The sequence below is a fragment of the Mycteria americana genome, chromosome 28 (assembly GCF_035582795.1).
Source record: "Mycteria americana isolate JAX WOST 10 ecotype Jacksonville Zoo and Gardens chromosome 28, USCA_MyAme_1.0, whole genome shotgun sequence".
NCBI lineage: Eukaryota > Metazoa > Chordata > Aves > Ciconiiformes > Ciconiidae > Mycteria > Mycteria americana.
This window is the reverse complement of record NC_134392.1, coordinates 442014-468908: the sequence shown is the minus strand read 5'-3', so window position 1 is coordinate 468908 and position 26895 is coordinate 442014. Positions and strand designations below refer to the sequence as shown.

At 62.3% G+C, this 26895-nt stretch overlaps 1 protein-coding gene across 2 annotated transcripts; it reads right to left on the bottom strand.

The window, feature by feature from the left end:
- Positions 1-1782: 1782 nt before the first annotated feature.
- VAV1 (vav guanine nucleotide exchange factor 1) lies at positions 1783-26562 on the bottom strand. Of its 2 annotated transcripts, none has more exons than XM_075525852.1 (27): positions 26242-26562; positions 25166-25282; positions 25018-25076; positions 24840-24905; positions 23986-24094; positions 23803-23889; positions 22648-22716; positions 18499-18605; positions 16340-16436; positions 14895-14990; positions 13240-13308; positions 12255-12341; positions 11872-11957; positions 11224-11356; positions 10114-10223; positions 9902-10003; positions 9133-9230; positions 8657-8679; positions 8490-8535; positions 8231-8367; positions 4765-4830; positions 4581-4612; positions 3693-3809; positions 3517-3604; positions 3291-3405; positions 2017-2165; positions 1783-1932 (listed from the first exon to the last, which is right to left on the bottom strand). In XM_075525852.1, exons 1-27 carry the CDS (start codon positions 26443-26445, stop codon positions 1879-1881), a joined length of 2523 nt encoding a protein of 840 aa, XP_075381967.1. In that variant the 5' UTR covers positions 26446-26562; the 3' UTR covers positions 1783-1878. The 2 variants fall into 2 exon arrangements, with proteins under 2 accessions (XP_075381967.1, XP_075381968.1); XM_075525853.1 differs by having other exon boundaries at positions 9142-9230.
- Positions 26563-26895: the final 333 nt, after the last annotated feature.

The window sequence follows — 26895 nt, the reverse complement described above, 5'->3', positions numbered from 1 at the left end:
CTGACTGGACATCTGGGTCCCTTCCTGGAGACATCAGCCCCAAGGTTCCAACCCTGCCCAGATATCTAGGTCATTTCCTGGACACCTGGGTCCCTTCCTGGAGACATCAACCCCTGGTCTCATCCCTGCCTGGACACTTGGGTCCCTTGCTGGAGACATCAACCCCTGGTGTCATCCCTGCCCAGACACCTGGGTCCCTTGCTGGAGACATCAACCCTGTGGTCTGAGCCCTGCCCAGACATCTGGGTCCCTTCCTGGAGACATCAACCCCATGGTTTCAGCCCTGCCCAGACGTCTGGGTCCCTTCCTGGAGACATCAACCCCTGGTCTCATTGCTGCCTGGACACTTGGGTCCCTTCCCAGAGACATCAACCCCGTGGTCTCATCCCTGACTGGACATCTGGGTCCCTTCCTGGAGACATCAACCCCTGGTCTCATTGCTCCCTGGACACTTGGGTCCCTTGCTGGAGACATCAACCCTGTGGTCTGAGCCCTGCCCAGACATCTGGGTCCCTTCCTGGAGACATCAACCCCGTGGTTTCAGCCCTGCCCAGATATCTGGGTCCCTTCCTGGAGACCTGGGTCCCTTCCTGGAGACATCAACCCCTGGTCTCATCCCTGCCTGGACACTTGGGTCCCTTCCTGGAGACATCAACCCTGTGGTTTCAGCCCTGCCCAGATATCTAGGTCCCTTCCTGGACACCTGGGTCCCTTCCTGGAGACATCAACCCCATGGTTTCAGCCCTGCCCAGACGTCTGGGTTCCTTCCTGGAGACATCAACCCCGTGGTCTCATCCCTGACTGTACATCTGGGTCCCTTCCTGGAGACATCAGCCCCAAGGTTCCAACCCTGCCCAGATATCTAGGTCATTTCCTGGACACCTGCGTCCCTTCCTGGAGACATCAACCCCTGGTCTCATCCCTGCCCAGACGTCTGGGCCCCTTCCTGGAGACATCAACCCCTGGTCTCATTGCTGCCTGGACGTCTGGGTCCCTTCCTGGACACCTGGGTCCCTTCCTGGAGACATCAACCCCTGGTCTCATCCCTGCCCAGACACCTGGGTCCCTTGCTGGAGACATCAACCCTGTGGTCTGAGCCCTGCCCAGACGTCTGGGTCCCTTCCTGGAGACACCAACCCCGTGGTTTCAGCCCTGCCCAGATATCTGGGTCCCTTCCTGGACACCAGGGTCCCTTCCTGGAGACATCAACCCCTGGTCTCATCCCTGCCTGGACACTTAGGTCCCTTCCCAGAGACATCAACCCCGTGGTCTCATCCGTGACTGGACATCTGGGTCCCTCCCTGGAGACATCAACCCCTGGTCTCATTGCTCCCTGGACACTTGGGTCCCTTGCTGGAGACATCAGCCCTGTGGTCTGAGCCCTGCCCAGACGTCTGGGTCCCTTCCTGGAGACATCAGCCCCAAGGTTCCAACCCTGCCCAGATATCTGGGTCCCTTCCTGGACACCTGGGTCCCTTCCTGGAGACATCAACCCCTGGTCTCATCCCTGCCTGGACACTTGGGTCCCTTCCCAGAGACATCAACCCCGTGGTCTCACCCCTGCCCAGACACCTGGGTCCGTTCCCAGAGAAACCGATTGCACAACCTTGACCTCATTGCCCGCCCGGACATCTGGGTCCCTTCCCAGAAAAAACAACCCCGTGACCTCGTCCCCCACCCGGATGCCTGGGTCCCTTCCCGCAGAACCCGACCCTGCAGCTCGTCCTCATCCTCATTTATTGTCCCTCCTGGGCAGGAAGAGGCATAAATTAATGGGGGAGGGGCGCGGGGGGGGAGGGGGGAAGGGTGGTGGCCTCTGCGGGGGGACACGGGTCATGGGACACAACGTGGTGGATGGGATGGGGTGGGGGTCCGTGGTCAGCAATACTCCGAGTAATCTTCCTCCACGTAGTTTGCGGGGAACCATCCAACCTGGGAGAAGAAGGACACGTTGGGAGAAGGTGTGAGGAGCTTGGTGGGGGGGGGGGACACCCTGGGGTGGGGAAGGGGCCATACCCGCCCGTAGATCTCTCCTTTCCACCAGCCTGTGTGGCCCTTCTTGCTGAGGACACGGATGATGTCGCCCTCCCGCAGCGTCAGCTCCGTCCGGTCCCGGGCGCAGAAGTCATAGCGGGCTTTGGCTGAACCAAAGCTGCGCACGGCTCCTGGGGAGGTGGGGGGGACATGGACACAGACAAGTCCCCCAGGTCATCCCCCATGGCTGTCCAAGTCCTCTCCGTCTGGTCCTTGTGGCCGTTTGTGCCCCCTTGACTGTCCCATGGTCCTTCCCTCAACCCATCCCTTGGCCATCTCCATTGACGCGTCCCCAGAGCCCGGCCGTCCCCCTTGGCCCAGGCCCAACTTGTCCCTCTTGGCCATTTGTCCCTCCTTGACTCATCCCATCGCTGATCCCTCAACCCATCTCTTGGCCATCACCAATGACTTGACCCCATGACTCGGCGGCCCCCCTCGTCCCTGTCCCCCTCGGCCATTTGTCCCCCTCGACCCGTCCCGTGGCTGCTCTCCTCCCTTGCCCTCAACCATTCCCTTAACTCATCCCTTGGCCACTGCCCTTGTCCCATCCCTGTGACTCAGCTGTCCCCCTCAGCCTGTCTTCTTGACCTTGACCGAAGCAGGAGGACCCCACCATGTCCATCCCACCACCACTGCATCCACCCTACCGCCACCACCCTGATGGGGGACCTCACCACCTCCATCCCACCACTGCCACCCCACCACCTCCATTCCACCCTCACCCACAATGAGGGACCCCACCACCTCCATCCCACAGCCACCACCACCACCATCCATCCATCTGTCCCTCCGTCCCACCATCCTCCATCCATCTGTCCCTCCGTCCCACCATCCTCCATCCATCTGTCCCTCCGTCCCACCATCCTCCATCCATCTGTCCCTCCGTCCCACCATCCTCCACCCATCTGTCCTTCCATCCCACCATCCTCCATCCATCTGTCCCTCCGTCCCACCATCCTCCATCCATCTGTCCCTCCGTCCCACCATCCTCCGTGCATCTGTCCCTCCAGCCCACCATCCTCCATCCATCTGTCCTTCCATCCCACCATCCTCCATCCATCTGTCCCTCCGTCCCACCATCCTCCATCCATCTGTCCTTCCATCCCACCATCCTCCATCCATCTGTCCCTCCGTCCCACCATCCTCCATCCATCTGTCCCTCCAGCCCACCATCCTCCATCCATCTGTCCCTCCGTCCCACCATCCTCCGTGCATCTGTCCCTCCGTCCCACCATCCTCCATCCCCCAGGTCCTACCTGGTGGCCGGGGACTAGCCCGGCTCTCAGGCTCCTTGAAGGGCACCACGAGTGCTGTGTCGAGGGCTTTGAAGCAATCCTTGAGCGAGCTGTGCTGGTAGAACTCCACCAGCTCCTGTGGATGACGTGGTCAAGCCCCGAGATGACCACCAGCCCTCAACCCCAACGTGGGGGGGACCCAGAGATCCGGGTTGGGGGGAGCAGAGAAGGGGGCTCCAATGCTCACCACCAGCCCCTTGAACACCTTCTTCTCGGTGACACGGTAGAGCCCGTCCGCCGTCATCACCTTGATGTGCTTCACCTCCCCGCGGTACCTGGGCAGGGGGACGTGGTGGGCTGAGTCAAGGACCCGTGGCCCCCCCCACCTTGCCCCCACCACCCTGAAGGTGTTCCTGTCCCTACTTGATGCTGATAGCGAATTCGCCGGCGTCCTTCACCCGCTGTCGCACCAGGAAGGCGCCGTCGGAGCGGGGCATCAGGAGCTGCTCGGCTTCCCCCCGCTCCATGGGACCAGCGTACCTGGGGATTATGGGATGGGGGTCCTGAGCCCCCAGACTGGCATCCCCTCCCGGGGGAAATTCGGGGGGATTTGGGGAGGGAGGGGGAGCTGGGGGCTATGGGGCAACCTGGATGAAGGATTTGGGGAGGGACACGAGGAGGCTCCTGGGGAAGGATTTTGGGGGGCCCTGGGAGCTATGGGGTGATCACAGGAAGGATGAGGGGTTCAGAAGAAGATTTTGGGGGCCCTGATGCCAAGGGGGTGACCCTGAGGAAGGATTTGGGGGGGGCAGAAAGGATGGAGAGCTCAGGGGAGGATTTGGGGTGATCCCAGGAGGGATGGGGAACCCTGAGAAAGGAGCCCTGGAAAAGGACTTGAGGAGCCCCAAGAAGGATGAAGGGCTTGGGGAGGATTTGGGGGGGGGGGGGGCATGGAGGCTATGGGGTGACTCTGGAGGAGGATTTGGGGTGAACCAGGAGGGATGGGGGATCACAGGAGGGATTTGAGGGCCCTGGGAGCTAAGAGGTGACTGCAGGAAGGATGAAGGACCCCAGGAAGGGATCTGGGAGCTCCTGGAGGATATAGGGTGACCCCAGAAAGGATGGGGTGACCATGGGGGGGGGAGATTTGGGGTGACCCCAGGAAGGATAGGGGCCTCATGGGGATGATTCCTGAGGTCCTGGGGGCTACAGGGTGACCCTGGGGGAGGATTGGGGAGGTCCCCAGGGGCTATGGGAGCCCAGAGGAGGATTTGGGGTGCCCCAGGGGCTATGGGGGGCCCAAACACCGACCAGGGGTAGACGGAGAGATCCGGCAGTGGCACCTGGGGGAGAGAAGTAGAGTTGGGGATCAAGGGGGGACAGAAGGTGACTCCTCTGAGAGCCCCCCCTCTATCCCACAGACACCCCAAACATCTTGGGGACATCAGGGTGGGTGCAGGGGCTCCTGGGGACGTTCTGGGGTCCCCGTACTCACGCAGATGAAGGGTCTCACGGCGGCGCAAGGGAACCAGCCCAGGTCACCGTTGGCCACGTTCCTGCCCTGAGGGTGAAGGACCATGGGGTCAGGGGAGCCATGGAGGTCCCCCTGCTCCCCAGGAGGCTGGAAGGACCACAGGGGTCCAGCCTGGCCATGGGGGTCCAGCCCCATCACGGGGGTCTGGCCCATCTCCATTGTGGGGGTTCAGCATGGCCATGGAGGTCCATCTCCATGGTGGGAGTCTGTCCCCATTGTGGGAGTTCAGCATGGCCACAGGGGTCCAGCCCCATGGTGGGGGTCCAACCTGGCTGTGAGGATCTGGCCCAGCCCCATCATGGGGGTCCAACCCAACCATGGCTCCCCAACTCATCGTGGTCTAGCCCATCACGGCCGTTGTGGGCTGAGCTCACCATGGGGGTCCAGCATGGGCTTGGGGGTCTGTCACAGCCCATCATGAGGATCTATTCCAGCATGACCACAGTGGTCTGCCCCCATAGTGGAGGTCCATCCCAGCATGACCATAGTGGTGTGCCGCCATAGTAGAGGTCCTTCCCAGTATGGCCATAGTGGTTTGCCTCCATAGTAGAGGTCCTTCCCAGTATGGCCATGGTGGTCTGCCCCCATAGCAGAGGTCCTTCCCAGTATGGCCATAGTGGTTTGCCTCCATTGTAGAGGTCCTTCCCAGTACGGCCATGGTGGTCTGCCCCCATAGCAGAGGTCCTTCCCAGTATGGCCATAGTGGTTTGCCTCCATTGTAGAGGTCCTTCCCAGTATGGCCATGGTGGTCTGCCCCCATAGCAGAGGTCCTTCCCAGTATGGCCATAGTGGTTTGCCTCCATAGTAGAGGTCCTTCCCAGCACGGCCATGGTAGTCTGGCCCTATAGTGGAGGTCCATCCCAGCATTGCCATGGTGGTCTGGCCCCATAGCAGAGGTCCTTCCCAGCATGGCCATGGTGGTCTGCCCCCATAGTGGAGGTCCATCCCAGCATGACCATAGTGGTCTGCCCCCATAGCGGAGGTCCTTCCCAGTATGGCCATAGTGGTTTGCCTCCATAGTAGAGGTCCTTCCCAGTATGGCCATGGTGGTCTGTCCCCATAGCGGAGGTCCTTCCCAGTATGGCCATAGTGGTTTGCCTCCATAGTAGAGGTCCTTCCCAGTATGGCCATGGTGGTCTGCCCCCATAGCAGAGGTCCTTCCCAGTATGGCCATAGTGGTTTGCCTCCATAGTAGAGGTCCTTCCCAGTATGGCCATGGTGGTCTGCTCCCATAGCAGAGGTCCTTCCCAGTATGGCCATAGTGGTTTGCCTCCATAGTAGAGGTCCTTCCCAGTATGGCCATGGTGGTCTGCCCCCATAGCAGAGGTCCTTCCCAGTATGGCCATGGTGGTCTGCCCCCATAGCAGAGGTCCTTCCCAGTATGGCCATGGTGGTCTGCCCCCATAGCAGAGGTCCTTCCCAGTATGGCCATAGTGGTTTGCCTCCATAGTAGAGGTCCTTCCCAGTATGGCCATGGTGGTCTGCCCCCATAGCAGAGGTCCTTCCCAGTATGGCCATGGTGGTCTGCCCCCATAGCAGAGGTCCTTCCCAGTATGGCCATAGTGGTTTACCTCCATAGTAGAGGTCCATCCCAGCATGGCCATGGTGGTCTGCCCCCATAGCAGAGGTCCTTCCCAGTATGGCCATAGTGGTTTGCCTCCATAGTAGAGGTCCTTCCCAGTATGGCCATGGTGGTCTGCCCCCATAGCAGAGGTCCTTCCCAGTATGGCCATAGTGGTTTGCCTCCATAGTAGAGGTCCTTCCCAGCACGGCCATGGTAGTCTGGCCCTATAGTGGAGGTCCATCCCAGCATTGCCATGGTGGTCTGGCCCCATAGCAGAGGTCCTTCCCAGCATGGCCATGGTGGTCTGCCCCCATAGTGGAGGTCCATCCCAGCATGACCATAGTGGTCTGCCCCCATAGTGGAGGTCCCTCCCAGTATGGCCATAGTGGTTTGCCTCCATAGTAGAGGTCCTTCCCAGCATGGCCATGGTGGTCTGCCCCCATAGCAGAGGTCCTTCCCAGTATGGCCATAGTGGTTTACCTCCATAGTAGAGGTCCATCCCAGCATGGCCATGGTGGTCTGCCCCCATAGCAGAGGTCCTTCCCAGTATGGCCATAGTGGTTTACCTCCATAGTAGAGGTCCATCCCAGCATGGCCATGGTGGTCTGCCCCCATAGCAGAGGTCCTTCCCAGTATGGCCATAGTGGTTTGCCTCCATAGTAGAGGTCCTTCCCAGCATGGCCATGGTGGTCTGCCCCCATAGCAGAGGTCCTTCCCAGTATGGCCATAGTGGTTTACCTCCATAGTAGAGGTCCATCCCAGCATGGCCATGGTGGTCTGCCCCCATAGCAGAGGTCCTTCCCAGTATGGCCATAGTGGTTTGCCTCCATAGTAGAGGTCCTTCCCAGTATGGCCATGGTGGTCTGCCCCCATAGCAGAGGTCCTTCCCAGTATGGCCATAGTGGTTTGCCTCCATAGTAGAGGTCCTTCCCAGCACGGCCATGGTAGTCTGGCCCTATAGTGGAGGTCCATCCCAGCATTGCCATGGTGGTCTGGCCCCATAGCAGAGGTCCTTCCCAGCATGGCCATGGTGGTCTGCCCCCATAGTGGAGGTCCATCCCAGCATGACCATAGTGGTCTGCCCCCATAGTGGAGGTCCCTCCCAGTATGGCCATAGTGGTTTGCCTCCATAGTAGAGGTCCTTCCCAGTATGGCCATGGTGGTCTGCCTCCATAGCAGAGGTCCTTCCCAGTATGGCCATAGTGGTTTACCTCCATAGTAGAGGTCCATCCCAGCATGGCCATGGTGGTCTGCCCCCATAGCAGAGGTCCTTCCCAGTATGGCCATAGTGGTTTGCCTCCATAGTAGAGGTCCTTCCCAGTATGGCCATGGTGGTCTGCCCCCATAGCAGAGGTCCTTCCCAGTATGGCCATAGTGGTTTGCCTCCATAGTAGAGGTCCTTCCCAGTATGGCCATGGTGGTCTGCCCCCATAGCAGAGGTCCTTCCCAGTATGGCCATAGTGGTTTGCCTCCATAGTAGAGGTCCTTCCCAGCACGGCCATGGTAGTCTGGCCCTATAGTGGAGGTCCATCCCAGCATTGCCATGGTGGTCTGGCCCCATAACAGAGGTCCTTCCCAGCATGGCCATGGTGGTCTGCCCCCATAGTGGAGGTCCATCCCAGCATGACCATAGTGGTCTGCCCCCATAGTGGAGGTCCTTCCCAGTATGGCCATAGTGGTTTGCCTCCATAGTAGAGGTCCTTCCCAGCATGGCCATGGTGGTCTGCCCCCATAGTGGAGGTCCTTCCCAGTATGGCCATAGTGGTTTGCCTCCATAGTAGAGGTCCTTCCCAGCATGGCCATGGTGGTCTGGCCCTACAGCGGAGGTCCATCCCAGCAAGACCACAAGGGTCCCGTCCCCACCTGCCACCAGAGCTGCTCAGCCTCGGCCACGGTGACCTCCACGACATCACCGGGGCTAAGGCGTAGGGCAGGACCCAGGGCTCCCGGCGGCGGTGGGACGCCGCTGTAGGGCTGGCTCGCCTCCATCTTGGGCAACCCTGGAAGGAGGACACACGATGGGGGGTGGGGGGATGACCCCAGGCATCGGGGGCATGGACACCCCCTCTGCCCCCCCCAAACATGCGGACCCAGACGTCCAAGCCCTCCACGTTGTCCTCACCCAGGTCTCCCCGCTTCTTCTCAGGGCCCGGCCGCTGCGACTTGTTCTGGGGAGCGACGAGACCCCAATTAGTCCCAGGGGGGTGGGGAGGGACATGAACCCCCCCAGGGCCTCCCCACTCCCAAATTCAGGGCATTTTGGCCCATTTTGACTCGTTCTGCTCTTACCTTCCTCGTGCCAGAGCCTGAATCTGTGGGGTGGAAGAGGAAATGCTCGTTAGTTGGGGGTATTTAACCCCTTGCCCTGATTAACACTTGCTAATTAGGGGCTCTGGTGCTAATTAGGCTCCTCTGGGGGTGGGTGGCCCTCGTTAGGGTATCCCATAATGCCCAGCTCCACCTGGGCCTGGGCTAGACCTTTACACCTTGCTCCACCTGGGCCACCCCATCCTACAATGCCCTGCCCCACGTTGGCCATCTTGTATCCCACCATGCCCTGCTCTGTGTCAGCCATGTTGTATCCCACAATGCCCCATTCCCCATCCCACAGTGCCCCGCTCCCCGGTGCCATGATGGTCCACTCCCCAGTGCCATGATGGTCCGCTCCCCAGTGCCATGATGGTCCGCTCCCCAATGCCATGATGGTCCACTGCCCCACCATCCCATGATGCTCCACTCCCCCACTATCCCATGATGCCTCTCACCAGTGCCGCCCCTGCCGCAGGTCCCCAGCCGCCCCAGACACTCCTTGTGCGCGGGGGCCCGGCATCGGCTGCAGCGGTACCCCTGGTAGAACGTGCCCCTGGGGGGACACCAGGACACGGGGAGATGCAGGGTCACAGTCAGCACGAGGGGACACCCGTCAGCCCACCTGCACCCACCCACCGCAGCCCACCCAGGACTGACCCAATCCTAGACCCACCTGGGCTTTGGGCCAACCCAGTTCTTGATTCACCAGGTTCTTGACCCGTGTTGGCCTTGGCCCCACCAGGATCAACCCACCTTGGTTTTAACCCACCCAGGGATTGACCCACATTGGCCTTGGCCCACCCAGGACTCAACACCCAGGCCTTGACCTACCCTGGTCTTGACCCACCTTGTTGTCCTCCACCCAACCCTTGACCCACCTTGTCCTCCACCCAACAGTTGACCCACCTTGGCCTTGGGGCTTGACCCATCAGCTCCTTGACCCACCCAGGCCTCAACCCACCCAAGACTTGACCCACGTTGGCCTTGGCTTACCCAGGACTGAACCTACCCAGTCCTTTACCAACTCAGACCTTGACCCACCCAAGGCTTGACCCACCTTGGCCTCAACTCACCAAAGGGCCTGACCCATCAAGACCTCATCCCACCTCCAATCACCTACCTGGGGCCTCCCCTTCTCCCAGAGCCCCCCAGCCCCATCTCCCATGTCACCCTGTCCCCCATTGTATCCCCAGGAGAGTGGGGGACATAATTTTGGGGTCCTACCTCAGCAACATCTGGCAGGCCCTGCAGGACGTGGTGTCCTCAAAGGAGAACATCTGGAAGTCATGCCCGTCAGCCAGGGCGTGCTCAGGGAAGATGTTGGAGCTGGCAAGAGATGGGGGGACTTGGGTCTGGTGGGGGAAAATTGGCCCCCCTGGGGCCACCCAACCCCCAGTGGGGCAGGTCCCCCCGCCCCTGGATGGAGGGGCACCTACAGGGCCATCTCGAACTGCTCCAACCACTTCTTCTTCAGCTCACGGGTCTTGAAGAAGAGCTCGTAGCCCTGCAGCCCAGCCGTGTCGATGAGCAGGAAGGTGTGGGTCCACTGTGGGCATGGGTGGGGCTCAGCGGTGCCCTGACACCAGGTTCACTGCCACCCGGATGCCTGGGGCCACTGGGGACCACATTCCTGGGACCACCAGGCTTCAGTGTGTCCACTAAGGACCTGGACACTTGGGTACACCAAGGACCTGGATGCTGGGGTCCACCACAACTGGACACTTGTGTCCACCAGGGACCTGGATGCCTGGGTCCACCAGAGCTGGACTCTTGGGTCCACCAAGGACCTGGATGCTTGGGTCCACCAGAGCTGGACTCTTGGGTACACCAAGGACCTGGATGCTGGGGTCCACCACAACTGGACACTTGTGTCCACCAGGGACCTGGATGCCTGGGTCCACCAGAGCTGGACTCTTGGGTCCACCAAGGACCTGGATGCTTGGGTCCACCAGAGCTGGACTCTTGGGTACACCAAGGACCTGGATGCTGGGGTCCACCACAACTGGACACTTGTGTCCACCAGGGACCTGGATGCCTGGGTCCACCAGAGCTGGACTCTTGGGTCCACCAAGGACCTGGATGCTTGGGTCCACCAGACCTGGACTCTTGGGTCCACCAAGGACCTGGATGCTTGGGTCCACCAGACCTGGACACTTGTGTCCACCAAGGACCAGGATGCTGGGGTCCACCAGACGTGGACGCCTGGGTTCATTGGGGCCTGGACACCTGAGTTCATTGGGAAGAGGACACCTGGGGCCACTAGGAACCAGACATGTGGGTCCACCAGGCTTCAATAGGTCCACCAACAACCTGGACACTTGGGCCCACCAGACCTGGATGCTTGGGACCACCAGGGACCTGGACACCTGGGTTCATTGGGAAGAGGACACCTGGGGCCACTAGGAACCAGACATGTGGGTCCACCAGGCTTCAATAGGTCCACCAACAACCTGGACACTTGGGCCCACCAGACCTGGATGCTTGGGACCACCAGGGACCTGGACACCTGGGTTCATTGGGAACCAGACAGCTGGGTCCCAGGTTACCTTCTTGCCATCACGGGGGCCGAGGCCACCATCCCGCAGTTGGTGGCTCTGCAGGTCCACAACGTCTTTGGCCTCGTAGGAGTCCCCACGGCGCTTGCAGATGATCAGGGCCTTGTCCAGGAGGAAGCCGTACCTGGGGACAGGGGTGGGGCTGGCACTGTGTTCCCAAGGCCACCCTGCGCCTTGGGCTGTCCCCACCACTGCCCTGGAGTGGCCCTTGCTCTGTCCCCTGCTCTGTGACAAGGGTGTCCCCAGGGTATCCCTGCGTTCCCACCCTTATGTCCCTGTGGGTGTCCCAATGGGGGTCCCTGTTTTCCCATGTCCCCATGGTGTCCCTGTGGTGTCTCCATGTCCCCAAGGTTGTCCCCACATCCTTCTGTTTTCCTCATGTCCACGTGATGTTCTCATGATGTTCCTGTGGTGTTCCCATGTCTCCATGGGTCTCCCCATGGTGTCCCCATGGTGTCCTTGTGATGTCCCCATGTCCCCATGGGTGTCCCCAGGTTCTTGTGCTGTTCCCATGTCCCCGCGGGTGTCCCTGGAGCATTCCCATGGGTGTCCCCAGGTTCTTGTGGTGTTCCCATGTCCCCATGGGTGTCCCCATGGTGTCCCCATGGTGTCCCCATAGTGCCCCTCGCCCTGTCCCACCTGTCCACCTTGGAGCGCCTCTCGGTGCTGGAGACCTTCAGCTCCCCGTCGATTTTGGGGCGTCCGAACTGCGCCAGGGACTGCGACTGTGCCGGACATCAGCAGGGATGTGGGGGACACAGAGGACACATGGGGGGACACAGGGATAGGGGGGGACTTGGGGGACATGGGGATATGGGGGACTTGGGGGGGGGTCCCAGGGATGTTGGAGGGGTTTTGGGGGGCTGGGGGGGATCCCCACCGTGTTGTGGAGGCAGAGCTGGACACTCAGGAGGATTAGGGAGGGTCTGGGGGTGCAGGGGGAGCTGGGACAGTTTGGGGGTGCCACAGGGTGGTTGGGGTGTCCCAGGGGAGGGTTGGGGGGGGGGTGGGGGAGTCCCCACCATGTTGTGGAGGCAGAGCTGGACGCTCGTGAGCTGCTTCAGGGTCTCGTTGTCCCGTTTGACTTCATTCACGCACTGTGCCAGGTCCTGGGGGGGGGCACCAGTCAAGCACCCCCAAACCCCCAGATACCCCTGGGGACCCCCCCAATACCCTCTAGCCTCCCTTGAGCCTCAAAGACCTCCCCGACCCCAAAGACCCCCTCAGGAACCCCCAAATCCCCCCCTAGAGCACCCACATTTCCCCCAGCACCCCCAGACCTCCCAGGATATGCCAAGACCCTCCCAGGACCCCCCCAGAACCCAAGAGGAGCCCCTCAGGACCCCCCAAGACCCCTCAGGACCCCCCAAGACCCTTCAGGACCCCCCAAACCCCCCAGCATCCCTCCAAGACCCCCAGGAGCCCCTCAGAACCCTCCAAGACCACCCAGGATCTTGCCAGGACCCCTTCAAGACCCCCAGGACCCCCTCAGGACCACCCCAGACCCCCAGGATCCCACCCAAGACCCCCCCCAGACCCCTCCAAAACCCCCCAGGACCCCTCAGGACCCCCTAAGACCGCCCAGAACCCCCTCAGACCCCCCAAGACCCTTCCAAGAGCCCCAGGACCTCCTCAGGACCCCCCCAAGTCCCCCCAGGATCCCCCCAAGACCCCTCAGGACCACTCCAAGAGCCCCAGAACCTCCTCAGGACCCCCCCAAGTCCCCCCAGGATCTCCCCAAGACCCCTCAGGACCCTTCCAAGCATGCCACGACCCCCTCAGGACCACCCCAAGACCTCCCAGGACCCCTCTAAGACTCCCAGGACCCCTCCCCAAAACCCCTCAAGACCTCCAGAATCCCCTCAAGACCCTCCAGAACCCCCCCAAGACCCCCCAGGACCCCTCCAAACATCCCCAGCTTCCCCACCCCGGCCACTCCAAGACCCCCTGGATCCTCCCCAGGTCCCCCAGGCCCCTCCAACCCCTCCGGGGCCCCCCAGGACCCACCCTCATGGCATCCAGGGCCACCCGCAGCCTCTCCCTCTCGGCTGGCTCCGGGGTCAGCTTCACCAGCTCCTGGGGGCCAGGGGTCAGAGGGTGAGGCTGGTGTCCCCCCCCCCGGCAAGGACCCGGGTGTCTGGGGCCCCCAAGGGACCCAGGCACACCCCAGGGGACCTAAATGTCCCTTGAGGGACCCAGGTGTGTCCCAGGGGACCTAGATGTCCCCTGAGGGACCCAGATGTCCCCTGAGGGACCCAGGCATGCCCCAGGGGACCTAGATGTCCCCTGCGGGACCACCCAGATGTCCCCTGAGGGACCCAGGTGTGTCCCAGGGGACCTAGATGTCCCCTGAGGGACCCAGATGTCCCCTGAGGGACCCAGGCACACCCCAGGGGACCTAGATGTCCCTTGAGGGACCCAGGCGTGCCCCAGGGGACCTAGATGTCCCTTGAGGGACCCAAGCATGCCCCAGGGGACCTAGATGTCCCCTGCGGGACCACCCAGATGTCCCCTGAGGGACCCAGGCACACCCCAGGGGACCTAGATGTCCCCTTAGGGACCCAGGCGTGCCCCAGGGGACCTAGATGTCCCTTGAGGGACCCAGGTGTGTCCCAGGGGACCTAGATGTCCCCTGTGGGACCCAGATATCCCCCAAGGGACCCAGGCACACCCCAGGGGACCTAGATGTCCCCTTAGGGACCCAGGCGTGCCCCAGGGGACCTAGATGTCCCTTGAGGGACCCAGGTGTGTCCCAGGGGACCTAGATGTCCCCTGTGGGACCCAGATATCCCCCAAGGGACCCAGGCACACCCCAGGGGACCTAGATGTCCCCTTAGGGACCCAGGCGTGCCCCAGGGGACCTAGATGTCCCTTGAGGGACCCAGGTGTGTCCCAGGGGACCTAGATGTCCCCTGAGGGACCCAGATATCCCCTGAGGGACCCAGGCATGCCCCAGGGGACCTAGATGTCCCCTGCGGGACCACCCAGATGTCCCCTGGGGGACCCAGATGTCCCCTGAGGGACCCAGGTGTGTCCCAGGGGACCTAGATGTCCCCTGAGGGACCCAGATGTCCCCTGAGGGACCCAGGCACACCCCAGGGGACCTAGATGTCCCTTGAGGGACCCAAGCATGCCCCAGGGGACCTAGATGTCCCCTGCGGGACCACCCAGATGTCCCCTGAGGGACCCAGGTGTGTCCCAGGGGACCCAGATGTCCCCTGAGGGACCCAGGCACACCCCAGGGGACCTAGATGTCCCTTGAGGGACCCAGGCATGCCCCTGGGGACCTAGATGTCCCCTGAGGGACCACCCAGATGTCCCCTGAGGGACCCAGATGTCCCCTGAGGGACCCAGGCACACCCCAGGGGACCCAGATGTCCCTTGAGGGACCCAGGTGTGTCCCAGGGGACCCAGACATCCCCCTCCCTCCCCAAGGGACCCAGGCGTGCCCCAGGGGACCCAGATGTCCCCCGAGGGACCCAGGCACGTCCCAGGGGACTTAGACATTCTCCCACCTCCCCAAGGGACCCAGGCGTGCCCCAGGGGACCCAGACATCCCCCTCCCTCCCCAAGGGACCCAGGCGTGCCTTAGGGGACCTAGATGTCCCCTGAGGGACCCAGATGTCCCCTGAGGGGCCCAGGCGTGTCCCCGGTGAGCAGACCTGGAGCAAGAGGTGGTACTTGAGCACCCGCTGCATTGGCACCATCAGGAGGTCCCTCAGGGAGAAGCGCCCGTTGTTGGCTCGTTGGGAACACTCCTGGGGGTCACAGGAGGTTATGGGGGTCACAGGGGTCATGGGGGGTTCACACGGGGTCATGAGGGTCAGGGGGGGTCATTGGGGTCATGGGGGGTCATGGGGATTGGGAGCGTCTGGGGGACATGGGGGTCACAGGGGGACTGGGGGAATCAGAGGGGTCATGGGGGGACATGGGGGGGGAGGGGGTCCCGGGGTGGATGGGAGGGTCCCAGGGGGACCAGTGGGGTTCCAGGGGGACAAGGGGGGTCCCAGGGGTCCCGGGGGGTGTCAGGGGACCCTATGGAGGGGACCCAGGCATCTGAGCCCACCTGCAGCTTCATGGAGAGGTTGTGGGTGGGGTTTTGGGGAGGTTTGGGGGGTTCAGGGGGAGTCAAGGGGGGTTGGAGAAGGTCCCAGGCATCCGAGCCCACCTGCAGCTTCATGGAGAGGTTGTGGGTGGGGGTTTGGGGCGGTTTGGGGGGGATCAGGGGGTTCAGGGGGGGTTGGAGAAGGACCCAGGCATCTGAGCCCACCTGCAGCTTCATGGAGAGGTTGTGGGTGGGGTTTTGGGGGGTTCAGGGGGGTTCAGGGGGGTCAAGGGGGGGTTGGAGAAGGTTCCAGGCATCCGAGCCCACCTGCAGCTTCATGGAGAGGTTGTGGGGGGTGGTTTGGGGGGGGTTTGGGGGGATCAGGCGGTTCAGGGGGGGTCAAGGGGGGGTTGGAGAAGGTCCCAGGCATCTGAGCCCACCTGCAGCTTCATAGAGAGGTTGTGGGTAGGGTTTTGGAGGGGTTTGGGGGGTTCAGGGGGTTCAGGGGGGGTTGGAGAAGGTCCCAGGCATCTGAGCCCACCTGCAGCTTCATGGAGAGGTTGTGGGTGGGGTTTTGGGGGGATCAGGGGGTTCAGGGGGGTCAAGGGGGGTTGGAGAAGGTCCCAGGCATCTGAGCCCACCTGCAGCTTCATGGAGAGGTTGTGGGTGGGGTTTTGGGGGTTTCAGGGGGAGTCAAGGGGGGGTTGGAGAAGGTCCCAGGCATCCGAGCCCACCTGCAGCTTCATGGAGAGGTTGTGGGTGGGGTTTTGGGGGGGCTGGGGGGGATCAGGGGGTGTAGGGGGGGTCAAGGGGGGGTTGGAGAAGGTCCCAGGCATCCGAGCCCACCTGCAGCTTCATGGAGAGGTTGTTGGTGGGGTTTTGGGGGGTTTTGGTGGGGTTTGGGGGGTTCAGGGGGAGTCAAGGGGGGGTTGGAGAAGGTCCCAGGCATCCGAGCCCACCTGCAGCTTCATGGAGAGGTTGTGGGTAGGGTTTTGGGGGGCTTTGGGGGGTTCAGGGAGGGTCAAGGGGGGGTTGGAGAAGGTCCCAGGCATCCGAGCCCACCTGCAGCTTCATGCGGAGGTCGGTGTTGGTCGCGAGCTGGTCGAGGCGCCGGGCAGCCGCTTCCACCTGGCTGCAGTAGCGGCCGTAGAGGAGGAACCTGTAGGGATGGAAACCACCCCAAAATCCACCTGAACCCCCCCCTCCCCAAAACATGGACGGAATCTACCCCAAACTGAGCCAAAATCAGAGCCGACACCAGACCCGGAATCAGACCCAGGACGGACCCGCCATGAACCTGAAATTGGACCCCAAAATAGGCAGAATTGGCCCCAAAAATGGTCCTGAAGTTGGATGCAAAATGGACGTGATCGGAGAGCTGCTATCAGACCCGAAACGGACAGAAGGGACCCGCAACGGATCCGAAATCAGCCCTGAAATCAACAGATTTCACCCCAAAATGGACCTGAAATTGGCCCTGCAATGGACGGGATTGCCCCCCCAAAATGGACCTGCCCTTAGCCCAAACCCGGGCAGAACGGGACCCAAAATCAGACCGGAAATCGGCCCCCAAATAAACCCTAAAATGGGCCAAAAACGGATCCAAAATTGGCCCCCAAAGGGACCCGAAAATGGGCCTCCCCCCCCCACACACCCATTGTCCCCCCCAGGACCCCTCCAGGACCCCCAGGGCCCCCCAGGTCCCCCATTGCCCCTCAGGGCCCTCCCAGGACCCCCATTGCCCCACCAGAACCACTCCAGGACCCCCAATGCCCCCCAGGACCCTCTCAGGACCCCCATTGTACCCCAGGACCCCACTGCCCCCCCAGGACCCTCCCAGGACCCCCAATGCCCCCCAGGACCCCTCCAGGACCCCCATTGTACCCCAGGACCCTCAGAGGACCCCCATTGCCCCCCAGGACCCTCCCAGGACCCCCAATGCCCCCCAGGTCCCCCATTGCCCCTCAGGGCCCTCCCAGGACCCCCATTGCCCCACCAGAACCACTCCAGGACCCCCAATGCCCCCCAGGACCCTCTCAGGACCCCCATTGTACCCCAGGACCCCACTGCCCCCCCAGGACCCTCCCAGGACCCCCAATGCCCCCCAGGACCCCTCCAGGACCCCCATTGTACCCCAGGACCCTCAGAGGACCCCCATTGCCCCCCAGGACCCTCCCAGGACCCCCAATGCCCCCCAGGACCCCCATTGCCCCCAGGGCACTCCCAGGACCCCCATTGCCCCCCAGGACCCTCCCAGGACCCCCAATGCCCCCCAGGACCCTCTCAGGACCCCCATTGTACCCCAGGTCCCCCATTGCCCCCCAGGACCCTCCCAGGACCCCCAATACCCCCCAGGACCCCTCCAGGACCCCCAATGCCCCCCAGGGCCCTCCCAGGACCCCCACTGCCCCCCAGGACCCCTCCAGGACCCCTATTGCCCCCCAGGACCACTCCAGGACCCCCAATACCCCCCAGGACCCCTCCAGGTCCCCCATTGCCCCCCAGGACCCTCCCAGGACCCCCAATGCCCCCAGGACCCCCACTGCCCCCCAGGACCCTCTCAGGACCCCCAATGCCCCCCAGGACCCCCATTGCCCCCCAGGGCACTCCCAGGACCCCCATTGTACCCCAGGACCCCCATTGCCCCCCAGGGCCCTCCCAGGACCCCCAATGCCCCCCAGGACCCCTCCAGGTCCCCCATTGCCCCCCAGGAACCTCCCAGGACCCCCAATGCCCCCCAGGGACCCCCATTGCCCCCCCAGGACCCTCCCAGGACCCCAAATACCCCCCAGGACCCCTCCAGGACCCCCAATGCCCCCCAGGACCCTCCCAGGACCCCCAGTGCCCCCCAGGACCGCTCCAGGACCCCCAATGCCCCCCAGGACCCCTCCAGGAGCCCCAATGCCCTCCAGGACCCTCCCAGGACCCCCATTGTACCCCAGGACCCTCCCAGGACCCCCAATGCCCCCCAGGACCCTCTCAGGACCCCCAGTGCCCCCCAGGACCCCCATTGCCCCCCCAGGGCCCTCCCAGGACCCCCAATGCCCCCCAGGACCACTCCAGGACCCCCACTGCCCCTCAGGACCCTCTGAGGACCCCCACTGCCCCCCAGGACCCCTCCAGGACCCCCATTGTACCCCAGAACCCTCTGAGGACCCCCACTGCCCCCCAGGCCTCCCCCAGGCCCCCCATTGCCCCCAGGACCCCCCAGCGCCCCTCACCTCTCCTTGTAGGCGAGGAAGAGGGGGGGCAGCCCCCGGCTCCCCCCGGACCCTCCCAGTGCCCCCCGCAGCTCCCCCAGGAAGAGCCGGTGCAGCTGCAGCAGCTCCTGTGGGGCGAGGGGGGGGGTCAGTCACCGAAAGAGGGGGACCCCCCCTCCAGGACCCTCCCCCAAACCCACGGACCCTCCCAGCACCCTCTACTGTGGTTACTGGGGGCTACTGGGAGCAGTGGGAGCGGTAACTGGGAGGACTGGGACATTACTGGGCATTTCTGGGAGCAGTGGGAGGGGTTACTAGGAGTACTGGGAGTACTGGGGGGTTACTGGGAGCACTGGGAGGGCTACTGGGAGCACTGGGAGGGTGACTGGGAGGAATGGGAGGGGTTACTGGGCATTTCTGGGAGCAGTGGGAGGGGTTCCTAGGAGTACTGGGAGCACTGGGAGGGCGACTGGGAACAGTGGGAGGGGTTACTGGGCATTTCTGGGAGCAACGGGAGGGGTTACTGGGAGTAGTGGGAGTACTGGGGGGTTACTGGGAGCACTGGGAGGCAACTGGGAGGAATGGGAGGGGTTACCAGGCATTTCTGGGAGCAACGGGAGGGGTTACTGGGAGTACTGGGGGGTTACTGGGAGCACTGGGAGGGTGACTGGGAGGAATGGGAGGGGTTACTGGGCATTTCTGAGAGCAATGGGAGGGGTTACTGGGAGTACTGGGAGTACTGGGGGGTTACTGGGAGCACTGGGAGGGTGACTGGGAGCAATGGGAGGGGTTACTGGGCATTTCTGGGAGCAATGGCAGCGGTTACTGGGAGTACTGGGAGTACTGGGGGGTTACTGGGAGCACTGGGAGGGCGACTGGGAGGAGTGGGAGGGGTTACTGGGCATTTCTGGGAGCAGTGGGAGGGGTTACTGGGAGTACTGGGAGTACTGGGAGGTTACTGGGAGCACTGGGAGGGTGACTGGGAGGAATGGGAGGGGTTACTGGGCATTTCTGGGAGCAGTGGGAGGGGTTACTGGGAGTAGTGGGAGTACTGGGGGGTTACTGGGAGCACTGGGAGGCAACTGGGAGGAATGGGAGGGGTTACCAGGCATTTCTGGGAGCAACGGGAGGGGTTACTGGGAGTACTGGGGGGTTACTGGGAGCACTGGGAGAGTGACTGGGAGGAATGGGAGGGGTTACTGGGCATTTCTGAGAGCAATGGGAGGGGTTACTGGGAGTAGTGGGAGTACTGGGGGGTTCCTGGGAGCACTGGAAGGGTGACTGGGAGGAATGGGAGGGGTTACTGGGCATTTCTGAGAGCAATGGGAGGGGTTACTGGGAGTACTGGGAGTACTGGGGGGTTCCTGGGAGCACTGGAAGGGTGACTGGGAGGAATGGGAGGGGTTACTGGGTATTTATGGGAGCAATGGGAGGGGTTACTGGGAGTACTGGGAGGTTACTGGGAGCACTGGGAGGGTGACTGGGAGGAATGGGAGGGGTTACTGGGCATTTCTGAGGGCAGTGGGAGGGGTTCCTAGGAGTACTGGGAGTACTGGGAGGTTACTGGGAGCACTGGGAGAGTGACTGGGAGGAATGGGAGGGGTTACTGGGCATTTCTGAGAGCAATGGGAGGGGTTACTGGGAGTAGTGGGAGTACTGGGGGGTTACTGGGAGCACTGGGAGGGCGACTGGGAGGAATGGGAGGGGTTACTGGGCATTTCTGGGAGCAGTGGGAGGGGTTCCTAGGAGTACTGGGAGTACTGGGAGGTTACTGGGAGCACTGGGAGGGCGACTGGGAGGAGTGGGAGGGGTTACTGGGCATTTCTGGGAGCAACGGGAGGGGTTCCTAGGAGTACTGGGAGTACTGGGGGGTTACTGGGAGCACTGGGAGGGTGACTGGGAGGAGTGGGAGGGGTTACTGGGCATTTCTGGGAGCAATGGGAGGGGTTCCTAGGAGTACTGGGAGGGGTTATTGGGAGCACTGGGAGCCCTGGAGGGTGACTGGGAGCAGTGGGATGGGTTACTGGGCATTACTGGGAGGAGTGGGAGGGGTTACTGGGCATTTCTGGGAGCAACGGGAGGGGTTACTGGGAGTACTGGGAGTACTGGGGGGTTACTGGGAGGGCGACTGGGAGCAGTGGGAGGGGTTACTGGGCATTTCTGGGAGCAATGGGAGGGGTTCCTAGGAGTACTGGGAGTACTGGGAGGGGTTATTGGGAGCACTGGGAGCCCTGGAGGGTGACTGGGAGGAGTGGGATGGGTTACTGGGCATTACTGGGAGCAGTGGGAGGGGTTACTGGGCATTTCTGGGAGCAATGGGAGGGGTTACTGGGAGTACTGGGAGTACTGGGGGGTTACTGGGAGCACTGGGAGGGCGACTGGGAGCAGTGGGAGGGGTTACTGGGCATTTCTGGGAGCAATGGGAGGGGTTCCTAGGAGTACTGGGAGTACTGGGAGGGGTTATTGGGAGCACTGGGAGCCCTGGAGGGTGACTGGGAGGAGTGGGATGGGTTACTGGGCATTACTGGGAGCAGTGGGAGGGGTTACTGGGCATTTCTGGGAGCAATGGGAGGGGTTACTGGGAGTACTGGGAGTACTGGGGGGTTACTGGGAGCACTGGGAGGGCGACTGGGAGAAGTGGGATGGGTTACTGGGCATTTCTGGGAGCAATGGGAGGGGTTCCTAGGAGTACTGGGAGTACTGGGAGGGGTTATTGGGAGCACTGGGAGCCCTGGAGGGTGACTGGGAGGAGTGGGATGGGTTACTGGGCATTACTGGGAGCAGTGGGAGGGGTTACTGGGCATTTCTGGGAGCAACGGGAAGGGTTACTGGGAGCACTGGGAGTACTGGGGGGTTACTGGGGGCACTGGGAGGGCGACTGGGAGGAGTGGGAGGGGTTACTGGGCATTTCTGGGAGCAATGGGAGGGGTTCCTGGGAGTACTGGGGGGTTACTGGGAGCACTGGGAGGGCGACTGGGAGGAGTGGGAGGGGTTACTGGGCATTTCTGGGAGCAATGGGAGGGGTTCCTAGGAGTACTGGGAGTACTGGGAGGGGTTATTGGGAGCACTGGGAGCCCTGGAGGGTGACTGGGAGGAGTGGGATGGGTTACTGGGCATTACTGGGAGCAGTGGCAGGGGTTACTGGGCATTTCTGGGAACAACGGGAGGGGTTACTGGGAGTACTGGGAGTACTGGGAGGTTACTGGGAGCACTGGGAGGGTGACTGGGAGGAGTGGGATGGGTTACTGGGCATTTCTGGGAGCAATGGGAGGGGTTCCTAGGAGTACTGGGAGTACTGGGAGGGGTTATTGGGAGCACTGGGAGCCCTGGAGGGTGACTGGGAGGAGTGGGATGGGTTACTGGGCATTACTGGGAGCAGTGGCAGGGGTTACTGGGCATTTCTGGGAGCAACGGGAAGGGTTACTGGGAGCACTGGGAGTACTGGGGGGTTACTGGGGGCACTGGGAGGGCGACTGGGAGCAGTGGGAGGGGTTACTGGGCATTTCTGGGAGCAACGGGAGGCGTTCCTAGGAGTACTGGGAGTACTGGGAGGGGTTATTGGGAGCACTGGGAGCCCTGGAGGGTGACTGGGAGGAGTGGGATGGGTTACTGGGCATTTCTGGGAGCAGTGGGAGGGGTTACTGGGCATTTCTGGGAGCAACGGGAGGGGTTACTGGGAGTACTGGGAGTACTGGGGGGTTACTGGGAGCACTGGGAGGGCGACTGGGAGGAGTGGGAGGGGTTACTGGGCATTTCTGGGAGCAATGGGAGGGGTTCCTAGGAGTACTGGGAGTACTGGGAGGGGTTATTGGGAGCACTGGGAGCCCTGGAGGGTGACTGGGAGGAGTGGGATGGGTTACTGGGCATTACTGGGAGCAGTGGGAGGGGTTACTGGGCATTTCTGGGAGCAATGGGAGGGGTTACTGGGAGTACTGGGAGTACTGGGGGGTTACTGGGAGCACTGGGAGGGTGACTGGGAGAAGTGGGAGGGGTTACTGGGCATTTCTGGGAGCAATGGGAGGGGTTCCTAGGAGTACTGGGAGTACTGGGAGGGGTTATTGGGAGCACTGGGAGCCCTGGAGGGTGACTGGGAGGAGTGGGATGGGTTACTGGGCATTACTGGGAGCAGTGGCAGGGGTTACTGGGAGCACTGGGGGTTACTGGGGTCACCTCGATGTTGATGAAGATGCTCTCGAGGTCTTGGGGCTGCAGGAAGTGCCGCAGCGGCCGCAGGAAGTGCTGTGGGTACTGGGGTTACTGGGAGCACTGGGAAGGGGCACTGAGGACACTGGGGGAACCTGTCCCAGTGCCCCGTGTCCCTGTCCCTGTGTCCCCGTCCCCTTCAGCGCCATCTCCAGCCCTGTCCCACGTGGCCCCCAGTGGCCCCAAGCCCCCCACATCTCCCTTGTCCCCTTGTCCCCTTGTCCCCATGTCCCCCATGTCCCCCATGTCCCCCATGTCCCCCATGTCCCCCCTGTCCCCAATGTCCCCAATGTCCCCTTATTTCCCCAATGTCCCCCATGTCCCCCCATCCCCTGTGTCCCCAATGTCCCCTTATTGCCCCAATGTCCCCCATGTCCCCCCATCCCCTATGTCCCCCATATTCTCCCCTGTCCCCAATGTCCCCTTATTGCCCCAATGTCCCCCATGTCCCCCCACATCCCCCATATTCCTCCATGCCCCACCATGTCCCCAGTGTCCCCCATGTCCCCAATGTCCCCCATGTCCCCCTTGTGCCCGTATTCCCCCATGTCCCCCCATGTCCCCAGTGTCCCCCATGTCTCCATATCCTCCATGTCCCCTTATTTCCCCAATGTCCCCCATGTCCCCCCATCCCCTGTGTCCCCCATGTCCCCCCTGTCCCCAATGTCCCCAATGTCCCCCATGTCCCCCCTGTCCCCAATGCCCCCTTATTTCCCCAATGTCCCCCATTTCCCCCCATCCCCTGTGTCCCCCATGTCCCCCCTGTCCCCAATGCCCCCTTATTTCCCCAATGTCCCCCCTGTCCCCAATGTCCCCCATGTCCCCCTGTCCCCAATGTCCCCTTATTTCCCCAATGTCCCCCATGTCCCCCCATCCCCTGTGTCCCCCATGTCCCCCCTGTCCCCAATGTCCCCTTATTTCCCCAATGTCCCCCATGTCCCCCCATCCCCTATGTCCCCCATGTCCCCCCTGTCCCCAATGTCCCCTTATTTCCCCAATGTCCCCAATGTCCCCTTATTTCCCCAATGTCCCCCATGTCCCCCCATCCCCTATGTCCCCCACATTCTCCCACGTCCCCAATGTCCCCCGTGTCCCCAGTGTCCCCCCACGTCCCCGTCCCACCTGGCAGATGGACTCGAGGGTCTCGGTGTACCTCTCCTCCGTCTGCCTCAGCTCCTGGATGCAGCAGAGCCTCCGGTCCACCTCCACCTTCTGCGGAGACAGTGGCACCCAGGTGTCCAGGGGGGGGGGACGGGGGACACCCAGACATCCCGGGGGGACCCAGGCATCTGGGAGGGGACCCACCATAGCCGGGGGGGGCTCCACCCGCATCAGATCCTCATAGATTTCGTCGCCGTCGTCCCCTTCGGCCTCGACGCAGTCGTAGAGGTCATCGTCCTCCTCCGCCGTGTCGCTGCGTGGGGACAGCCCGGTACCCCTCTGCACCCCGAATCCCCCCAGATCCCCCCAAATACCCCCTGGTGTTCCTCTAATTACCCCCCCCATTTCCCTGGTATGCCTTTAGTACCCCCTAATACCTCCCAATGCCCCCCCATACCCCTCCAATACGCCCCCAAACCCCCTGCTACTCCCCTGATATCCTAATACCCCCCGCTACCCCTTAAATACCCTCAATCCCCCTCCACTACCCCCCTAGTACCCCTTGATACCCCTCTATTGCCCCCCAATACCCTCTGGTACCCCTTAATACCCCACCCCTTAATACCCCGCTACCCCCTGGTACCCCTCTGATACCCCCAAATGCCCCTTGATACCCCTTATTAACCCCTTACGCACCCCGGAACTCGTTTAGTCTCCCCTAATAACCCGCGTACCCCCCTTAATACCCCTTAATACCCCCCTAAGGACTCTTAATACCCCCCTAATATCCCCCAATACCCCCCTAATGCCCCCTATGCCTCCATTACCCCCCAATACTCCCCTAGTGCCCCCCAATACTCCCCTAGTGCCCCCCAGTGCCCCCTAGCACCCCCTAACCCCCTCCAGTACTTCCCAACACCCCCCTAAACACCCCCCTAATGCCCCTTAATACCCCTCTAATATCCCCCAATACCCCCCTAGTGCCCCCCTAATGCCCCCTGGAACCCCCCCCCCCCGCCCCGTACCTCCCTAACACCCCCCCAACCTGCCCCACTCACTCGATGAGGTCAGAGAGGCCACTGTAGATGTCATCGTCCCCAACGCAGTCCTCAGTAGGGAAGGGCCTGGGGGGGGGGACACAGCCCGGACGCCTGGGTCCCTCGGGGACCGGACGCCTGGGTCCCTTGGGGGGGGGGGGGGGGGGGGGGGCCGGACGCCTGGGTCCCCCGCACTCACGTGAAGCCTTTGCTCTGGGCGATGGGGGTCCAGGAGAGCGTCGAGAGGGTGTCAATCACCTGGGGACACACAGGGGACATTGCGGGGGGACGGGCAGGAGCCGGACGCCTGGGTCCCTCCGGGTCTAACCCGGACGCCTGGGTCCCACCTTGCCGAAGTCCTGGACATCGAAGAGGTCGAAGGCACCAAAGAGCCGGTGCTTCGGGAGCCCAAACTTGTCGGCGCAGGCGGTCAGGAAGGTGCGGATGTTTCTCAGGCACAGGAACTGTGGTGGCACCGTGTCACCGTCACCAGCACCATCACCATCACCCCCATCAGCACCCCCATTGTCACCACCACCATCATTGTCACCGCCACCGTCGTCCCCATCAGCACCATCAACCCCATCATCTTCCCCCATTTGTGACCACCATTGTCACCACCATTGACACTGGCACCTCCATCACCTCTGTCACCAACACTGTCATCAGCACTGTCACCTCCATCATCAACATCACCAACACTGTCGCTGTCACCCCCATTGGCACCACGATTGACACTGGCACCTCCATCACCTCTGTCACCAACACTGCCATCGGCACTGTCACCCCCATCATCATCATCACCAACACTGTCGCTGTCACCCCCATTGGCACCATCACCATCATCATGATTGTCACTGTCACCAACACCATCATTGTCGCTGTTACTATCGTCCCTACTGGCACCAGTACCATCATCATCACCATCATTGTTGTGGTCATGGTCATCGTCACCCCCCCACGGTCACTGTCACCGTCAACATCACGCCCATTGGCACCATCATAGTCACCCCCATCATCACCAACATCATCGTCATCACCATCACTGTCACCACCATCGTTGTCACTGTCACCACCATCATCCCCATTGTCAACACCTTTATCAACTGGTACCATCACCATCATCCCCATTTTCACCATCCGTCATTGTCACCATCAACCCTGTTGTCACTGTCATCGTCATCCCCGTTAGCACCACCATCACCGTCACCCCCGCTGTCGCCATCGCCGCCATCGTCCCCGTCATCATCGCCATCTCCCCATTGCCATCACCCTCATTCACACCAGCCCTGTCATTGTCACTGTCACCATCATCCCCGCTGGAACCAGCACCCCTGTACCCCTTTCTGGGGCAATTACCCCCCCAGTTACCCCACCCTGGGGCAGTTCCACCCCCCCGGTGGGTATTTGCCCCTGGTCGCACCTGTGACATCTGGGGACGGGGACAGATGTCGCGGGGGGGCACGGCGCGGGGCAGGAGGGCGTTGAGGAGGTGGCAGAGCAGCACCCCGTCCCGCAGCGCCTGCGCCAGGTCCCACACCTGCCCCTCGGGGCTGCTCGCCCGGTGCCCCGCGGGCAGCACCCGTGCCGCCACCAGCCAGCGGGCGCACTGCCGCCATGCCTCCATGTTGGGGGAGACAACAGCGATGGCGTCCCGGTGGGATGGTGTCTAGGGAGGAGCCGATGGAGACGGGTCCTGGTTGGGACCACTTCTGGGGAGGAGCCGATGGAGATGGGTCCTGGTGGGACCACTTCTGGGGAGGAGCCGATGGAGATGGGTCCTGGTGGGACCACTTCTGGGGAGGAGCCACAGAAGATGAAGTCCTGCAGAAGCCACAGAAGATGAGGTCCTGCAGTGCAACCACTTCTGGGGAGGAGCTGATGGAGATGGGGTCCTGGTTGGGACCACTTCTGGGGAGGAGCCGATGGAGATGGGTCCTGGTGGGACCACTTCTGGGGAGGAGCCGATGGAGATGGGTCCTGGTGGGACCACTTCTGGGGAGGAGCCGATGGAGATGGGTCCTGGTGGGACCACTTCTGGGGAGGAGCCGATGGAGATGGGTCCTGGTGGGACCAC